We start from the raw sequence: 19,492 nt of genomic DNA, 5'->3' as shown, positions 1-19,492 counted from the left end.
GAAAGTGCCTTATTTTCTCCCCGTGTGTCTCTGTGCCACCCTGAGAATGTTCTTTCCTAGAAGTTGGGAGGACTGGTAGATGGTAGATCCCATCTTACAGATCAGGAAGACAAAGGAGGCTAAGTGGGAGGAAGCGGAGAGACTGAGGGCCCAGGCACTGCTCAGCCTACAGCAGTGTTAGGGAGATTCAGGATTTGGGGGAACCCAGCTGGGGAGCAAGGGTGGACAGCAGAGGAACCACACCCACTTCTTCAGGGCCCGGTCTATCAAAGATGAACTGTCATCAGGGTGTGTTTTGTGTGTTGGTAGCTGGTAGCTGTCAAAACCAGCCCTGAGGCCAAGGTCTGCTGGTGAAACAGGACGGAATCCAAATTCCTGCCTAGGTGAGTTGCCTGGGCTTGCCCCTCTGAGCCTGGCGCCATATCTGCTGGAGGCTTTTCTTCCACCAGCTTTATACTCCTTCTGGAATGTTCTCAAGAACTCAAGGAAAGGCTGCCAGAGAGTCAAGGCCCTGAAGGAAGACTTGAAACTTTCCTGAGGCTGCCCACAGCAGGGGCCACAGGCACCTTGGCGGGGTTGAAGGCTGCTCTGAGTCCTAGGCAACAGTGGGCCAAGCTTTCCATAAGCCTTCTATTGCCGGTCCCTGAGGGTAGAGCCAGGCAGGCAAGCCGGGACTCTGGATGAACGCAACTTCTGCTAGCCAATGTAGTATGACTGGGCGGTGCAGCTGCCAGCCAAAACCTGATCCATAAAGGCGTCATATCTGGAACCCCCTCGCTCTCGACATCTCCACCGCCTTAAGCTTCTCCCTGGGCTGCTGTTCCCTGAGGGGACTTTGTCTATTCCTTCTGTGAGAACCTTATGGCCACAAAGCCGCAGGACACTGTTCTTCACCGTATGATTATGACTGGATGGATGCCCCCACCCACCTGATCCGCCCCAAGCCTGGCCAGGAAGAAGCTGGGTTGAGCTTGACTGGAGCCCACTCCTACGCCACCATCTCCCTGTCCGGGGTTCTGTGCAGCCCCTGCTGTCTGGCCACCATCCCCAGCTCCAGTTCCAGGGGCACCTGAGCCACAGTTTCCACTGCTCTGCTTTACTCAGTCCACAAGGACTCAACAAGTATCTGTTTGTTCAGGCCTGTGAGAGGCAGGGCAGGAGAGTCAGCGGTTTCCCTCAGAACAAGTGGCAACGTGGAGACAGTTGTGATTGTCACGACTAGGGTAAAGCAAAGGGCTCTTGTGTAGAGGCCATGGTGCCTGCTCGGATCCGCAGGGCGTACAGCACAAACTATGGGTCTATGACCGATCCAGTCAGTCAACAAGGCCAACTGGACAGGCTTTGTTTTTATTTTGGGGGTGTTGGGGTGGAACTCAGGGCACCCTGAATTTACTCCGTCATGCTGGGGCCTCTAATGCTGTCCCTCATGCTGCGGTGAGCCCAACCACACAATAATTCTCCTTGCTACTGAATAGCTGCAGCTCTGCCACTATTGTGATTGTAAATATAAACATTTGATACCTGATATGCGACCCCCCCAAAGGGGTCTCAACCCACAGGAGTGGGTGGTTTGGAGGGTCTTAAAGAGCTGTGGTTCCACAGAGGAGCTACATGCTGCTGTGCTGGGGGTGAGCTCCTAGAGCAGTGGACTCCGTTTCCAAGAGAGCACTGGTACCATTGTGCACAGAGACAGGGCTCAGCTCCCAGTGGTGCCAGGACTGGGGGAATTCCAGAAAGAGGCCCACTGCATTCCTCCACCTGGGTGGGCAGGGGCGGGGGCTCTGTGCATTCCTCCTGGAGACAGGGGCCCACAGCCTGTGCCAGCATCAAGAGGGACCCAGATAACCTCTGCCCAGATTCAGCTCAGGGGAGCTAAGCTGAGCCTTGCTGAGGACAACAGGGGTCCCACCCTCCCTAAGGGACTGGAAAGAGGCCAGGCTACTAGGTCAGGCCTTTCCCAACCTGGTGGGCAGGGCGGAGCGGAAGTTGGGGTGTCTGGGGTCACATGGCCATCTGCAGCAGTCCATAGGTAGCCTCTTCGCTGTAGTCTGTTCTCTGTGAAACAGGTTTTAGAGCAGCTTACCCCAGGTGACAGTGTCTCATTGGCCCATATGCAGCCCTGCTGAGGGCTAGTAATGCTGAGGGCTCCATGCCTAGAGGTGGCTCCGGGACTAGGCCAGAGGGCCCAAGGCAGATGGAGACAAAGGTGGAACGCAGGACATCACTGTGTCCAAAGGTCCCATTGGCCATGTTAGTCCAATAGCACAGCAAGGCTTGGTAGAGCTACGGTGAACTAGGAGGCTGGGCCTTCCTATCAGGAGACTGCACCGTGGTTCTCCCTGACCCCTCAGAGGACAGGAACAGTCCCTCAGCTGGGACACACAGACCCCCGGGAAGAATAACCCTGAGCTTACAGCGGACGCCCCCACCTACCCACACACCCTCTGCAAGCAGGAACCTCTCAGCCTCCATGTGTTTACATTCCCTGGAAATGTATTTCCACACGAGAGTCATAGGACAAATATTTTGCTAATGTTGAAACTCGGAACAAACAGAGATCTGCAGCGGAGCCTCCATCTTAGCTCTCCTGTCCCACACAATCAGGGGGATACGTTTCCAGGTGTGACCTCCTCACAGGCTAAACCATGTTCCCAGATAGCCTGGTCTGAACTGAAGGCTACCCAGTCAGACCAGAGACGGCCTGTAGGATCCAGCTGTGGTAACGTCTCACTGCCCTGCCTGAGCTGGACACCCCAAGTCCTCTCTGAAGTTTCTGCTCCCAAAGGATTTCCCCAGGCTTTTTACTAAACACGTGGGACAACAGTCAGTGACAGTATCTGGGTATTACTTGGTAGTTTGAACCACTATAGACCCCAAGAAGACATGTGCCAGGCCTCCTGGGTATGGGATGGGCAGGCATCCTTCCAGATGGAGTCTAGACTCCACAGGAGCCTGGGGTGGTGGGCAACTGAAGACAGGTCAGGGAGGACCCACAGTTCCTGGGAAGCCACGGAGTCTCTCCGGGCTGAATGTCCTTTGTTCACAGCACACCTAAAGTAGAAGGCACAGGTCTTCTTGTGTGAGTTGACAGAGCCCAGAAGTCCGCGTGGTCATCGTTTCCAGGATGTAGCCCTGCCTCCACTGACAGCCTGAAAGGCCCCAGGCACCCACCCTGCCTCCATGGCCCCCAGTCGCCTCCAAGCCTAGATCCAATCGTTGATCTTGCACAATTGAGCTTCCTCTTGAAACCCAGGAGGACCATGGTCACAGCATGTCCTGAGGTGTCCACTTCTCACTCTGGGCAGCCTCTTTACAGAGCTGGCCTTCAAGGTCTGGAGAGCCAGGAGATGGAAGTGTAAGTCTCTCCTCCTGCAGGAACCACTCTCCTGTGCTGGTCATGGCCGATAGCCTCTAAGGGGTCCTCTCCTCCTCTAAGGGGTGGGGACTGCTGCTGCTGCCGCTGCAGACCTAGTACAGGGCATCCTGTGACTCACAGGTTGTCTGGGAGTCCCCACAGGGTCAAGTGTGACTATGTTTAATTCTAGTGTTGTCACCAGTCTGTCGACATCGCTGACCTTCAGCTGTGTGTGCTGTCCCCTCACGACATTCCTTATCGCCCCCATAATCCCACTCAGGGGCCACAGAGTAAAGACCATCCCTGTAGGCCTCTGGTGGCCACGACGTAGACGTCCTGTGCGCGTCAAGTCCTTCACCCTCTTGTCCTGTCTCCATCTTAGAGCCTCCAGGCGCTGCACAGGGAGGGGCTGGCCCCCAGGTCAGTGTGAGAGAGATGGTGGAATGGATGGGTCATGTGGCTGGTTCGATCTGCGTGTGTAGGCTCTCACAGAGCCATCCGGCCTCACGGGCTCCCGTGTGCAGGGCTGAGTGACCAAGACCCATCTGTTCTTTGTTGTTATTGTTTGGGTTTTTAATGCAGATATATAAAGTGTTTATTAACAAGAAAAGCCTCCACATTCTTCTCGGATACACCCATGACTCAGCCACTGTGATCTCAGCCCAGTAAGTCTTCCAAAGTGCTGCACTCGGAGACCCCTTGCTGGTGCGTGCGGGGTTTGCCATCCAAGCGGCAGTCAGTTTGGCTGCATGTTCCAGCCTATGTCAGGGCCTCACACTGATGTGGATTTTATATACCGGCAGTCTCACTTGCCCCCTCAGCCCTGGTGTGTCCCTCAACACCACGTGAGCCCTGGCTATCCTGGAATGCACTCTGTAAACTCTGTAGACCTGGCTGGCCTCGAACTCTTGGAGAGAGTGCTGGGACTAAAGGTGTGCACCACCACTACCAGGCGAAGTCACTTTCGTTTTAATTTATTCCTCTTGTATATTACATCCCAACCACAGGTTCCCCTCCCTCCTCTCTTCCCAGTCCCTCCCACCTACCTCTCCTCTTCCCTAAGTCCACCCCTCCTCTGTTTCTCTTCAGAAGAGGGCAGGCCTCCAAGAGATGGCAATCAAACACGCATATCAAGTTTCAATAATACTAGGCACATCGCCTCATACTAAGACTAAACAAGGCAACCCGGCAGGAGGAAAAGGTCCCAAAATCAGGCAAAAGAGACGGAGGCACCCCACCCCCACTGTTACGAGTCCCACAAACTCACCAAGCTACACGTCTGTAATGTAGACGCAGAAGACCCAGCTCAGACACGTGCAGGCTCCCGGTTCGTCGGTTCTCACTCACACTGCCACTTCTAATGGCTGTCACCATAGGCTGTTACTTACTGCCCACTGATGTTGGTGTTAGTTCTCACATACTGTGCTAAGGCTTCTTAGGGACCATAGGAGACGGGCATTAGTGGCACCAGCAAAGACAGCTCACTGTCCTCCCTGAGCTGAGGCAGCACAGCCCTTCAGTGGTGGAATAAGGTCCGGGGTTACCTTGCTGATAATACGATGTCCTTTGATCCCTATGAATAAGAATCAGGCCTAGATCCATCAGTCCCAGTGTGAGGCAGGATCTCGGTGTCCAGGAATGGCCAGCCCCTGAAGTGGCCTTGAGCCACGTGTAATATCACAAGTGAGGTATGGAGTAGAGAACATGGGAGGGCTCTGAGGAAGGCTCTGAGGTGGGCTCTGAGGAGGGCTCTGAGGTAAACTCTGAGGAAGGCTCTGAGGTAAACTCTGAGGAAGGCTCTGAGGAAGGCTCTGAGGAGGGCTCTGAGGTGGGCTGAGGTGGGCTGAGGTGGGCTGAGGTGGGCTAAGGAGGGCTCAGAGGTTGGCTCTGAGGAGGGCTCTGAGGAAGGCTCTGAGGTGGGCTGAGGTGGGCTGAGGTGGGCTGAGGAGGGCTCTGAGGTAAGCTCTGAGGAAGGCTCTGAGGAGGGCTCTGAGGTGGGCTGAGGTGGGCTGAGGTGGGCTCTGAGGAGTGCTGAAGAAGACTCTGAGGAGGACTCTGAGGAGGGCTCTAGGGTGGGAAGTGATTTTAGGGCACAGCTGGGAAATAGATACAGTGTTTCTAAGGACAGTAATGAGGGGTTCCCAGAAGGCAGAGGATAGAGATCTGGGGGCAGGGGCACTTGTAGGCCTGAGAAGCTTCTAGAAGGTCAGCTCTATGGCAGTCATAGAACTAGGGCCTTTCAGCTTGGGGGTCCAGGGTATTTGTGCCTTCCAACTGGCCCATTGCCTACCCCAGTCCTTCCAGGGCCACACCAGGCCCTGCTGCTGAGTTTGGCAGGTCTGGGGCAGCCCTGACCAGGCAGATGGAGAGAGATAGACAGACAGATACATGGAGACAAAGAAACAAAACTGTGAGGAAGGTCGGGGTTAGGAGGTGGAGGGAGCAGGTGGACAGAGGAGCTGCCTTTGGCCAAGAGCAGAGGCTGCTAGGCCCAGGCAAAGAACTGTCCAACCGGTGTGACAGGGGGTAGGCTGACCTCCAGTTGCATTTTTTGCCAGTGCAGAAAATCTGGCATAGTTTGAATTTGAGGACCCCATCTTCCCGAGGTCCTGTTGGGTGGCTCTCCTGCTGGGCTGCAGCCAGGACACCAGGGACCATGGGAAACACTCTGACAGCTCAGGAAGCCTTGCCCCTGCTGGAGTCAGGCTCTGCCCTCAGGAGAACATTCCTCCTGAGCATAAGCCTCCTGGCCATATAAGGCCGCCTGTGGGCACCTCTCACAGGCCCTCACCCCACCTACCCCATGGGAGCCAGTTTGACCAGCCAGGACAGGGAGGAGCCTGTCGGAGCATTGGTACTGGGGGCGAGTACAGGGCAGCTTTGAGGCTGAGCACAGCATCCCCAGATGTCTCCAGTATCCCACCGTGTCCCTCTTGCTCCCTTTCCATGCAGGTCTGAGCCTCAGGCTTCTCAGGCTTCATCTGGGAGATGGTAGGGATGGGGTAGGAAGGCAACAGATCTTGAGTCTTTCTTTCTCAGCCAGGTGCCAGGAGACCCCTTGGTGCTTTCTCTACCTGGTAGTTCCCAGGAAGGTGGTGGGCCTTGAAGGACCTTGGTTGTCTCTCAGGCAAAGGGCTGGGCCTCTTGAACAAGCAGGGAGAGGTGTGTCTGTACTCTGGCAAGGATACTTCTGGGAGGCCCCTCATTCCAGTTCCTGAGACACCCTACCCCCCACCCCAGGCTGGGAAGTGGTTGAATCTACAGGAAAAAGAATCTTGGTGTAGTACAAAGGTCTCAGATCTTTCTCAAAACTTCTACACTTTTCCTCTAAGAACTGGAGCAGGAGCAAATGAACCCATTGGCAACGGCTGCCTCAGGTGAGGCCTGCGGTGGTTACAGAGGGCTCTGGGCATGGAGCTCACTGCCTGCGGAGGGGATGGGTCTGCTAAGACCCTTAGGTTGCTCCTGCAGAAATGACAGTCTACTGTATGCCTGGGCCTGAAGGTTCTAAGGAACCATGAAGAGAAAGTCCTGCTTGTTTCCAGGGTCTTCCCAGCCCCACCCTTATGAGTACAGAAGGCAGAAGACTTTTGAGAAGTTAGATCAGATAGCTGGCCTTTGGACAGGGTTCTCCAAGCCCAGGGGAAAGGGGTCTCAGGGTACGATGCCTGGGGACCTCCTGCCTACGAGCTTCCCAGCTCTGCTAAAAGACAGTTCTGATGTAGGGACATGCTGTGCTACTCTGCCAAGCAGTGGCCAACAGAGGCCAGACGCTGTCCTTTGGGTTTACGACATCCTGATGTCAGCTTCTCAGGACTGTGACTCCCTTTGGCATCTGTCCAGGCTGAATCTTTGGAGGACAGAGCTGGAGCTTGCTGACAGCAGCTGCCAGAATCAGTCCTGCCACTGGCTCCTGGCTGCCATCCATAGGCAGGGACAGAGGTTCTGCCATCAACTCTCTGAAAGGGACTCAGAGCAGCCCCGAGAAAGGGAATGGGCTTCCATACCACCCTTTCTCCAAAGCGTGTCCCTGTGGAGGCACACATCCTGGGCCTTGGAACTTGACCCTCTTCCTGGCTTGTCTAAGCGAGAGGTAGTTAGAGCCCGCTCTCTATGAGGGTGTGGCAGCCACCTTAAGGCTGGGACCCCAGGCCTGTCTACTGTTGCTTGTGACGCCTAGTGACATGCTTGAGGGTGAGCAAGGGTTATTTATCCTCTTGTCCTCTGGCTTCTAGGGTTGAGTGGAACAGCTCAAGTCCAACAGCTGCCCCCAGGTTGGGTGGCTTAGGGGCTGATGGGTAGCCCAGGAATACTGTTGGAATAGACCCCTATGCAAGGACAGGAAGAAACTATGGCAGACCTCTTTCCCAGCAAGCTGCAGCTGACCCCTCTGCCTTCCTCCGAGGCTGGGCCTTGGTGAGGACCGCTTCTGACACAAGTCCCTCTCTAGGCCAGTTTACTCTTTACCTCATTTTAGACTAGGCCTCTGTCCCACAGGACAGGCCCCTCTGATGTTGTCTGGATTGTCAGAAGAAAGGGGTCAGCTTTGAAAACGAATACCCAAAAGATCCCCAAAATGCATGCCTGAGAACCGAAGTAGCTGACTTAATGGCGCCTCTTTGGAACCGTGCATGCGCGCCATTGACTCCATCCATCCATCTGTGATCTGTTTCTCCATCTACGCGAGGAAGAAAACTGGTGGTGTTGTCAAAGGCTGCAAAAGGAAGATACTGGCCCCCTGTAGTGAATGCTGGAAAGTGGACCAGGTTGGCAGGGGATGGGCACAGAGAAAAGCACCCTCGGGCCCCGCCCTCGTGGGATATCTCCTCCTGCTCCATTCCCCAGCTCCAGATCCAGCTGCTCTGTCCTGGCCCAGGCAGACCAGCTGCCACAGGGTAGTGTGTGGACACCTCACCAGCCCTGTGCCACAGAGTCCTCTGCCCGCATTACCCGCCCCGTCCGCCCGCCACCAGTTGCTCTTGGGGCAGCTGTCTGCTGGGAAGTAGCTAGTTTGGGGTTAACCCTCCGGGTGCTGGCTGCTGGGCTGACTCAGCACGTTCTCAGCCATCTGCCCCTCTCTTCCACTGGCCGGTCCTCTGGGACCAATCCAAAGTACACCCTGCCTGGCCACTAGGGGGCTCAGAGGAGTCCTGGTACAACCTTTGCCCTCTAGACCCTCAAACTCGGGTGAAGTCAGCAGGCTATCAAGCTCAGAGGTCAGACACTTTAGTATTGTATCAGCCTCAGGCTATTAGGACCCCCCAGCTGCTAAAGGGGAAAGAGGCAGGAACGGGAGAGGCTTCCTGATGGGTATGGTGGACCTCTAGGCAGTAGAAGGGTGGGGCCAGCCATCTGGGAACCTGCTACTGCCCAAGCTGTGCCTCGCACAGGGTCATAAATCAACTTCTGAGCCTACTCTACTGAATTCCAGATTCCTCCAGGTCTCCCGCCCTCTCTGGAGCCAGCCCCTCCCCCACGCCAAGCCAAGCCTTCGCTGCGAAGGGAAGCGGCTGCCTTGCCCTCCTCCCCCAGGTGGAAAACTAATAGTGAGGTTATAGAGGAATTCCGGGGAGGAAAGTGGACGGGTCCAGGAAGGGCAGCCTGTCTTTACCTCACATTTTTAACCCAGACTGGGGTCCACCCAGCCTCTTGCGGTTTAAGATTTGTAGGAGACTGGGGGTAGTCAGGAGGGCACCAGGTGGTACAGCCTTTCCTGACAACTAGAATCAGAACCTAGCCAGGACATGATGGCGGTGTTTCAGGAACTCACTCGGACCCTTGGGATCATCCAGAAGGCCCAGCAAGATGGGAATCCTACCCAAAAATGTGAGATAGTGGCCTGGTGAGGAGACCAGGAGGGATGCTAGTCCTGCTCCTGTGTCCGGCCCCACAACCGCCCAGGGCTTCCCTGGAGACAGGTTTGGACCTAGAATCCAAGGGGAGGTGACCCAGTGGCTGTGACTGAAGCCTCCATGACCTTAAATGCTACTCAGAACCTGGCAGATCAACCAAAGCCCACTGTACCCCAGAAACAGGAGCCAGAGACACAGCTTGCTTAAAGGATGTCTAACCAAAGTTTCAAGGACCCTATTGGGCAGGCACCTATAGGTCAGTGAGCATCCTTGGACATGTCCCATGTGTGGGTGCCTGTCATTTCTTTGCTCCCTATTGTAGAGGAGTTTTAAACCCAATAGGGGTAGACAGGGCTAAATCCTACCTACCAATGGAGGAAGTAGGGGGTCTCCTTCTGTCTGGTCTCACCACCACCACTATTTGCAGATCATATCCCCTCTGGGTCCCCACCCAAGGCTACACACAGTTTATACAAACATCAACAGGGAAGGAAAAGAGTAACAGGCTAGAGCAACGGGGAGGCGCCAGGTGGCTGAGACCTGTTTAAAGTTAGGGAAACAAAAAGGGGAGCCGCTGGGCGGGTAGAGGCAGGCCCGGCGTGCTGGAGTCCTGAACACCCAGGGGAAAAGCAAGGGGTCTCTGTGGGGATCGAAGCCACGACCTGGAGAAGAGGAAAGGCTCAGTAGCGCCAAGTTCCCACGGCCTGGCCAGAGGCCAGCAGGTGCCCCTTCCAGGACGCTGGTCTAGCCGGGGTCCGAAGGGTTAAGGTCCCAGGCCGCCCCCTCTCTTCTGCCCTCCCCCAACCCCCTCTCCGGGGCATAAAGCTCGGGCGCCAGGGCGGGCCTGGGCGGGGCCTGACGTTCTCGAACAGGCGGGGCCAGCCGGTCCGGCCGCCCCAAACTAGACTTGCCGGGCTCCTGCGGCGCGCTGTCCCTAGAGCCGCAGCCCCCAGGAGGAAAATGGCGAAGCGCAGAGGGCAGCTCTGCGCGGGGAGCGCATCGGGCGTTCGTGGCCCCCGGAGCCCCGCGCCGCTGCCGCTGCTGCTGCTGCTGGCTGGGCTGGCGCTGGTAGGCGAGGCGCGCACTCCCGGGGGCGATGGCTTCAGCCTGCACCCGCCCTACTTCAACCTGGCGGAGGGCGCTCGCATCACCGCGTCCGCGACCTGCGGCGAGGAGGCCCTGACGCGCAGTGCCTCACGCCCCACCGAGGACCTCTACTGTAAGCTGGTTGGGGGTCCGGTGGCCGGCGGAGATCCCAACCAGACAATCCAGGTGAGCACGGCGCGGAGGAGCTGGTTTTTACACCATCCTGTGGTGTTCCACCCCTAGCGCCGGAACCCAGCCATCTCCTAGGGGCTCCCAGTGCTGGGGAAAGTTAAGTACGGACTGACTCTCCCACCAAGATTCCCTGGTCCCATGTTTTGCTGGACTAAGAGGGACCCTGACGGGGCCACCGAAACTCGTGCAGACACTGCACGTGCCTCTAGAAGAGCCAATGAAGTGTCCGAGTCACTGAAGGGCCCTGAAGCACGGGTGAGGGGGTGACCTAGGCAGGAGGGGACCGGGGATCAGTCCCCGGCAGCCGTAAGTCCGGGATCCCTGTGTGGGCGGGACTTGGCCTGGGTGCTGACTGTGAGGAGGGGGCGGGAACTCCTTGTTCCCCCGGGACAGGCTGGAACCTGTTGGCCTCCCGGATGGGGATGGAATGAGCGCGGAAGCCGCGCCGTCGCCCGTTTCTCCTGGTGTTGGGTCTCACCGTCCCGGCCAAAAGTTGAAGCTTCTTCGCTTGGGATCTGGGAACTTCGGAGGTGGAGAGATCAGGCAGGCAAAGTTTTAACTGAGCGTTAACACCTGAGGGCCGTCGTGGGGCAGCCCCCTGGCCAGCAGGTGGTGGGTCCTTGCTTGGCTTCAGTCTCCCAGAAGATGTGGATTCTGTGCCTAAAAGACTCTCCGGAGCCCTGCCTTTCAGGCTGAACCTGCAGGTGGGCCAAGTTGTCTCGCCGCAGGACTCCTGCCTCCTGTTAGGGACCTAAGAGAGTTGGGAGCCACAAGAGCCTGGTAACGTTAGCCCTAGGGACCTGCTTCCACATTCCTGGAAGGAGGCTGGCGAGGGAAAGAATAGCTGGAAACACTCGTCGGTCGGGGTGGAGAAAGGGGAGCGTTGAAGGAGTTCGGTTTCGTTCACTGGCTTACCTGGCCACCACCCTCCTTACCTGTTTACTCCACTCTTCCTTGGGCCTCCAAGTGGGGTGAGGGGTGTTGAGAAGGGCCTGGCTCCCTGTGTTCTGGTAGTCTGAAAACAAGAGTAGGTGTGGGCCATCAGAGACAGGGAAACTGAGGCCTGGAAAGGTACAAACACCTGTTTCTGAAGCTTTATAAGTCAGAGCAGGATCCATCCCAGCGGAGCAGTTGGAAGTGAGGTGCCTCTTGGCCTGTGTTCCTCTGTATATAGTGTCAGGGAGCTGAATCTCAGGAGGGGGCCCTCTAGGGATCTGTCCTGACCCAGAGGGACTGTCATCTCTGCTTACATAGTAATTGCTGTTCTATGGGAAGGGAACTCAGGTCCTTTGGCACACCCCGACCACTGATCCCTCTGCCTGTTCACAGGCCTCCTCAGAGGGTACTGGCTCAGATGGATCTGGTTCTGTCCAGTTGCTACTATTTCCCTATACTGGTAAAGGTCACAGCACCCCCTTGGTGAGAAAGTAGAAATAATGGCTGCTTCAGCAATGGCCCACTACCAAGAGGTTAGGCATGAAACTCACAGATTGGCTCCAAGGAGTCAGGGTCCCTTTATGGCAACAGAAGAGGGACCAGGCATCCCAGGTCCTACAGGATCTTTGAGCAAGATGGAGTGTGGCCTGGTTCTCCCACCCTCCCAGTGGGCATCACAACTCTGCCGGCCTCACGTCAGTCAGGCATGACTCAGTGGAAGGGAAAGTCCTAATCAGCTCCTATGTTTCCTAGTTTTGTTCCTGGTAGGACCCTCTGTGGCAGGGGGTGGAGGAAGCCTGGTTTCCCAGCCCTGTCTGCCGAGCCAGAGGTCAGTGGGGGAAATCCAGGCCACCAAGGGTGCTTGTGGCTTACTGCTTAGTGAGTAGTTGATCTGAGACTCTCACTGTGGTTTCCTAACTCCCTAGACCCTCTGTTGGCTAGAAAGGGGCACGCACTGACTCTTCTGGGTTCCTGGAAGCCTACTAGTATCCCTGAGCCCTGGCCTGACTTCTGGGGCAGTATGATCATGTTCCACGTGGTCTGAGCCACAAGAAGCCTCCCTAGTGGGCATGCCCGCCCAACCCTGCTTGGCATCCACGGGGCAGGGTCCTCTCAGGGTCCTATTCTGCTCCATCCTGTAGCTCTGAGAGTTGGGGACACACAGGTTGTAGGTAGGGGATTATCATTTAGGGTTGACAAACTGGCACATTTAGGGTCACCATTGTCCTAGCTCCTCTGAGTCACAGCACAGGGTGGTGGAGCAGGATGATTGTGTCTAACACCAAAGAGTTCTCAGGGCCCCAGGAGAGCTAGCTAGATAGTGTGTATGATGGGATAAACATAGCAGGCAGGACCTGGCAGGGTACAAGTCAGCTTGGGTGGTCCAGAACAATGCCTAGGGACTGATGTCTAAACCAAGATCAGAAGAGCACTTAGCCTCTACAGGCTGCCAGGCAGGAGCTCCCCAGAGGTCAACACCTGGAGTTTGGGGAGCCACAAACAACCCTAGGAATGGGCACATAAAGCTGAAGTCTGGGACTAGCTGAACTTCCAGGGAAGCAGAGCCTACTGTGTGTAAGTGGGAGCTGGAGGCTTGGTTGCCACTGAGACCTTCTTGACCAGGCAGGGATCTCCCACACTCCAACCTCTTCAGGAAGAAGTTCTGTACCGCACCCTCAATCTGGGAGGAGTTAGGGTCACTTTCTGGGCCCCTGTCAAGTCCCCAGTGCTTGCTGCCTTTGTGTTGGACAGGTTTTGTTTCCCTGGGGTATAGGGGCGGGGACTCTCCTGGCCGGGCTCCATGGCCCCGCCCCTCCCCCCACCAGGAACAGCAAGCCAGCTTCCTACAGGCTCCAGCAGGTGGCTAGGCTGTGAAAGAAGCAGCTGTATGTGATCATGGCGGTGGCATCTTCAGTTCACCACTATCCCTACTCCGCAGATGGGGACACTGAGGTTCCCAGGGCACCTTGACTTGGCTTTGTCCCAGAGGGTGGGAGCCCCAGGCTCTGCTGCTACTACCTCTGTAATTGTGATTACGAGGACATTTACGTTCCAGCTGCACCCCATCCCTAAAACCTGCTTAAGTCTTGTCTCTGGAGACCCAGTCTAGGAGGTACTGGATTGTTGGGGTGTGTCTCCAGGCACAGACTGGGAGTTGGGGAGACATCTGATTCCTCCATGCACCCTCTTCTCCAGATGGTCTTTCTTCCTAATAGTTCTACCTTTCTTACTCTTTCATCCCTGCTCCCATATTATCAACCACTCCATCCCCTCCCCCATCCCTACTACCACCCCTCCTCATCCCTACTACCATCCCCTCCCCATCCCTACTACCACCCCCCATTCCTACTACCACCCCTCCCCATTCCTACTACCACCCCTCCCCATCCCTACTACCATCCCCACCCCATCCCTACTACCACCCCTCCCCCATCCCTACTACCACCCCTCCCCATTCCTACTACCACCCCTCCCCATCCCTACTGCCATCCCTCCCCCATCCCTACTACCCCTCCCCATCCCTACTACCACCCTCCTCATTCCTACTACCATTCCCTCCCCCATCCCTACTATCACCCCTCCCCCATCCCTACTACCACCCCTCCCCATCCCTACTACCACCCCTCCCCATCCCTACTACCACCCTCCTCATTCCTACTACCATTCCCTCCCCCATCCCTACTACAACCCCTCCCCCATCCCTACTACCACCCCTCCCCATCACTACTACCATATTTTCCCCATCCCTACTACCACCCCTTCCCATCCCTACTACCACCCCTCCCCATTCCTACTACCATTCCCTCCCCCATCCCTACTACCACCCCTCTCTATCCCTACTACCAACCCAGTCCCCTCAATAATCTCAAATTGTCAACCCCTCTCCCCATCCTATACTATGAACCCCTCCGTCCCCCATCCCTCCTACCAACCCCTTAAGGGATTCCTTGCAGTGACCACCAGGGAGTGTGGTAGGCTGGAGGGTTGGAGAGATCTTACCTGCTTTTGCCTCCTTTGCTCTCCTGGATGCCTCAGTCCTAGTCAGCTCTCTGCCCAGGACATACTCCCTTTACCCTGAAGGCCTCTGAAGCTGCCTTATGTCATCGAGGCTTGTCTTGATTTTTCTCACCTAAAGCAGTTGTCCCCTCAGACACTGTTCCTGCAGTGGGGGCCATACCTCTTGAACTGCTCTAAGAACTAAAGATGAGGATCTGAAGGTTGAGAATAGAGAAGGCATTTTGGGGACCCAGGGTTCATACGGCAGGATGGTGGCTCTAGAGGAGAGGGGGTGCCTAGCTAGCCCTTCTCAGTCATCTGTCCTTTTCTCCCTGCAGGGCCAGTACTGTGACATCTGTACAGCAGCTAACAGCAACAAGGCGCACCCTGTGAGCAACGCCATCGATGGCACGGAGCGCTGGTGGCAGAGCCCTCCCTTGTCCCGTGGCCTGGGGTACAATGAAGTCAACGTCACACTGGACCTCGGCCAGGTAGGGTCCATTTTTGTCCTGCTTTGGGCACAAGATAATGGGCTTGGTGAGGTCACCCTCTGGGGAGACAAAGCCTGGGGCAAGTAGGGCTGCTGGGAGCAGGACTGGCCCAGGCAAAGGCCCAGTGGCTGTGGACGTGGGGGGGTACCTGGTGGGCCCATGCCAAGGTGTGCCCTGAGAAATCACGCGGTGCCACAGATCTGGTATAAGGGAGGTTTATTTGGGAAGGGGGGAGCGAGACTCTGGTAGAGGTAGACAGACAGGGGAGCAGAGAAAGGGGTCCAGAAAGAAGGGGGGAGGGGAGAAAGACCAGCTGGGAACACAGGGAACATAGAGGAAAGGGGGCGGGTAGCAAGCAGTTCTTTTATTTGCCGCCCCAGAGTAGGCAGCCACCTACACCTGGCTGCCACCTACACCTGGCGGCATATAATGTCTGTAGTAAGCGGAAAGCCGGTCCTTGGGAGGAGTCTAGCGGAGTTGCCTGTAAGCCAACAGTGGGCATCTTTGTTCTTCAGAGTCCCCGGATGTACCTTCATGGTAGACATGAAAATTGAGGAGTGAATGGAACACCATCAGGGGCCACACACACTGGAGTTGCTAGGGAGCTGTGCTGGCTGCACACGGAGGCGTGGCAAGCCTGCCTTAGGGCCCCTGGTGCCCTCAGAGGCTCCCTGCTGTTTGCTCTGAGGAATTCCTGGTAGAGGTGGGAGGGGTGCAGGAATGTGGAGGAAGCCCGTAGAAATGGACATTCCTGAGATACCTGTGCTCTGGTGACCACCTTTAGGTCAAGGGATCAGTGACTGAAACCACACTGCCATCTCTGAGCCCTCACAGGCCCTCCAGGCTCCCGTTCAGGCAGGAGGGTAGATCAGGGTGTTTCTCGGTGATGTGCAAGCCACCTGGTGATGTGCAAGCCACCTGAAGGTGAACGGGGCTTGGGGATGCTAGGGTCACTCCAGGACTGGGCCACACTCACGTAGCTGTGTCTTAGTCCACTGGGGTCCTGGCTTGTAGTGGTGGACATGTTGAGGCTCCCTGGAACAGGGGGGGCTGTGTAGATGAGGCTGGGCTTGAGGTGGGGTTTGGGCTCGGGCTTGGTCTGGGGTTGGGGCTGGGGCTGGGGCTGAGGCGGGGCTGGGGCTGGGGCCGGCTACATGGTTGATCCTACACACTTCTGCCAGTGCAGAGACTGTCTCCATGCCTACCACAACACAGCTGGCCTCTGCTCCTTCCTGGGCCGCTGTCCCTCCTGCCACTTGAGGTAGGAGGGGATGAGAGGTGGACCAGGGTAAGGGAGGTGCCCATAGCCAGGCTGCAAGAGACAGGCCTTTAGGGAAGGTACCTGCTTCCCATGTGGAAGCCTATGGATTGGAGAGCAGACTCGGTCTCAGCATGTGGTCTTGAACTTCAGGGGAATCATCCACAACCGTGTTCTAGCAGCCGGTGTAGAGAAGAAGGGGGAAGGGAGGAGGCCGCTACCTCAAGCCTGTCTGGTTTCTGGCCTCTGAATTCCTGTACCCTGGAGCCTAGGAGGTCTCAGGGGACACTTGAACCCAAAGCCATTTTCTTCTTTGGCACAGAAGTGGAGCACTCATGGGAGGGCGTGTGTGGTAGCAAGGAGGTGCCTATGCTCTTCTTCCCAGTCTTGCCCGGCTGCATCTAAGGAGGCAGGTGTGGGGTAACACTGGGAAGAGAGGGTCCTATCCCCATGGCAACCTCAGACTGCCCACAGGGCAGGTGGGCACTGTGCCCAAGTGTTGTATGGGAGGGGTAACAGCTACCTCTAGAGCCCAGAGTCATCGTCACTTCTGCCCCTTGGGCCTCAGATTGTTCCAGGCTAGGAAAGAACTTCATACGTGGGCTTCTTGTTTCTCCAAGCCTCAGTTTTACCATGAGGCAGGAGGATGAAAGCCTTCCCAGCCACATTCTGAGAAGAGCCCTCCACCAGTCAGTCTTCTGTCTCTCTCTGTCCTCTGTGGACCGTGTCACGGCTGGCCTGATGGCTGCCAGCCATGGCAGGGGCGGGAAGCTCTGGGATAGGGGCAGGCAGACTGACTCCAGCTTTTCATGGGCAAGTTTTTCCTGGGTTCTGCGCTGCAGGCCTGGGAGGTCCTCTAAGGCACTAGCCCTGGGCTGGGGCTCCTTCAGGAAGCATCAGGAAGCGCCTGGCCTGGCGCCTTTGTTCTGGTGAAAGCGGATGCCCTGGGAAGGGGGTGGGGGTGGCTGGCAGGGAGCCTTACAGGGCTGGGGAGGGCAGGCTGGGCTGCTAGGCCGCCCTGGATCTTATGCCCTGGTGTGAGAGTCTGAAGCTGGCACTGAATTTGGAAGGCTGGGTCCCCATGACACCCGTGGGAGCAGCCAGGACACCTGGAAGGACACCTAGGAGAAACTGGGCACTTAGTGGAGCTTGAAAGAGGATTTTTTTTTTCTGTTGGGGAGGTCCCCAGGAAAAGTTTTCAGCCAAGGACAAAGGAAGTTTCCTGAAACCCAGCCTGATTTGCTAAGGGTTGGAGGGGGTGTGCTCTTTTATCTCCTTTTGTTTATCTGGAAGTTTCTGGGGCCCAGCAGTCAGGTGGCTGCTCCCATCATTTTCTCTCCAGAGCCCAGCCCTATGCCAGGGAACCAAACTGAGGCCTCCTGACAACCCCAGCAGTCAGGGATGAGTTGGCCTGTGTCCTCTTCCTCTGCTGTCCGACTGGAAACCTGGCCACACAGGGCTACAGTTCCTCTTCACCTGCAGTATTAGCCCCCTTCCCAGATCAGCTCAAAGAGGTGAGGAGTGTCATTCTCTCTCCTGATAGGGCCCTCTCTTGCTATTGTGCAGGCTACGCAGGTCCCAGCCCCAATGGTCCAGAGCTGCAGGACACATCGGAGGTGCCAGAGAAGGGGTAGTCTAGACAGAGACAGTGAGGGTACTTTGGATGAAAGCTGAGCCGGTTAAAGCTAAGTAAGGCTAGGGTGAAGGGCCTGCGCCCCAGGGAAGGCTTATGACACAGATCTTGCCCCCTGCCCATCTTCCCTTTGACCGGAAGAATGATACATGGAGGCTGTGGCACATCGACTGTCAGGTGTCCTCCAGGAGCACCCTGTCTTGCTTTTCTCAGGTTGGGGCTCCGTGGATAGGCCTGCTGGTCTTGGGCTAGTGGTCATGAAGCTGAGGCTTCTGGCATGGCTCCCTGGGCCTGGCTGGGCACACAGCCATGTGGCCAATGTCCTGAGACCGCTTGGGTTGTCCAGGGAAGTGGCAGGAAGTGTAGTCATGGCCAGGCTTAAGTTACAAGTTACAGAGTCCAGTGGCCAGGACAGGTGCAGGATTGTGCCAGTCTGACTCCTTGGGCTGGTCTCCCAGGGGTAGGGTAGAGTAGGGGTCTGTGCAGGCAGGTTCTCAGACCAACCCTGAGTTGGAGCCGCCTTCCTTCCCTTCCTCACTGGCTCGCTTCATGCTCCCACACCTCCCTCCCACCACCTTTCCCCTTCTCACTCTCCCTGCTCAGAAGAGGGCCCAGCCCAAGGGCTATGGATACACTCTGGCTGTTCCTTTGCTGCCACACTGACTCTCAGTCATGACTCGGTGGTCTCTTCACACTCTGAATAGAACGATGCACACTCCTAAGTCACCCTCTCTAACCCCAGTCCCCCCTCCACTGCCCTGGAAGCCCCCAAAGCCTTCCTGTTTTCTGTGGTTTTAAACAAACTCCACTGTGCGCCCGTACCTCTCAGTGGAGACTAAACTGTTTGGGTTTCGGCCGTGGGGGGTCCTCTTGGGATCAACTCCACTTCCTCTGCCCCCCCCTGGCCTTCTGACCTGACCAGGCTGATCCACAGGCAGGAGGGGCAGAGAGCTTGGGCCAGCTGTGTGTTCAGGGCTGTGTGGCATCTGCTTAGCTGGGATTCCCTAGTTAAGAACCTCCTGTCCCCTCTGCCCTTTCTTTTATAGTCTCCTTCTGCGGTGCTTACAACACACCTGTGGCCCTAGGCAGCCATCTGTTCTTGGCGTGTACCACAGTCTTTTGGGTTTTTTGTTTGTAATTTTTATTAGATAGCATCTCATGTAGCCCAGGCTGGCCTTGAACATCATGTTAGTTAACCCAGGCTGGCCCTGAACATGTCAAATAGCCAAAGATGACCTTGAACCCTTTGCCCCGACCTCAACAGATGTGAGGTACCACCCCGACATCAGTCCCTTGCTTTCCCGGCATCATTTGACTCTTGAAGTCTGCCCAAGTTCTCACACATGCTGGTCAGCTGCACCCAGGCTCCATTTTATTTGTTTTCTTCCTGATTTTGAGTGGTGGGCTTGCTCAGTGGCTCTCTGGTCTGCTGAAGGGATGGGCCTGCCCATTCACCCAGCCGTTAGCCTGAGCGGACTGTGTCACGGCAGTGCCCATGCAGTTCCGTCTGGTGGCAGATTTCTTGGTGAGGTGGAGAAGGACAAAGAGACTGAGGGCTGGACAGGACTCCTCAAGGTCTTGGAGGGCTCCGAAAGCCGAGGTGCCCTAGAACTTGATCTGAAGGGAGCGGTCAGGGCATTAGCCGGACGCCTGGGGCTAGGAAGGCCTTCCTGCCTCCGCCCCGGACCCTGA

At 56.5% G+C, this 19,492-nt stretch overlaps 1 protein-coding gene across 1 annotated transcript in view; it reads left to right on the top strand.

The window, feature by feature from the left end:
• Positions 1–10,167: 10,167 nt before the first annotated feature.
• LAMA5 (laminin subunit alpha 5) overlaps positions 10,168–19,492 on the top strand; it is a gene marked incomplete at its 5' end in the record, with an annotated part of 47,801 nt that continues 38,476 nt past the window's right edge. The window contains 2 exons of the mRNA XM_080925767.1: positions 10,168–10,479; positions 14,757–14,909. Of these exons, the coding sequence (XP_080781893.1) occupies positions 10,168–10,479; positions 14,757–14,909 (465 nt within the window). The remainder of the gene's footprint in view (positions 10,480–14,756; positions 14,910–19,492) is intronic.

This window comes from Micromys minutus (genome assembly GCF_963924665.1).
Source record: "Micromys minutus genome assembly, chromosome: 11".
Taxonomy (NCBI): domain Eukaryota; kingdom Metazoa; phylum Chordata; class Mammalia; order Rodentia; family Muridae; genus Micromys; species Micromys minutus.
This window is presented reverse-complemented; position numbering and strand designations above follow the sequence as displayed.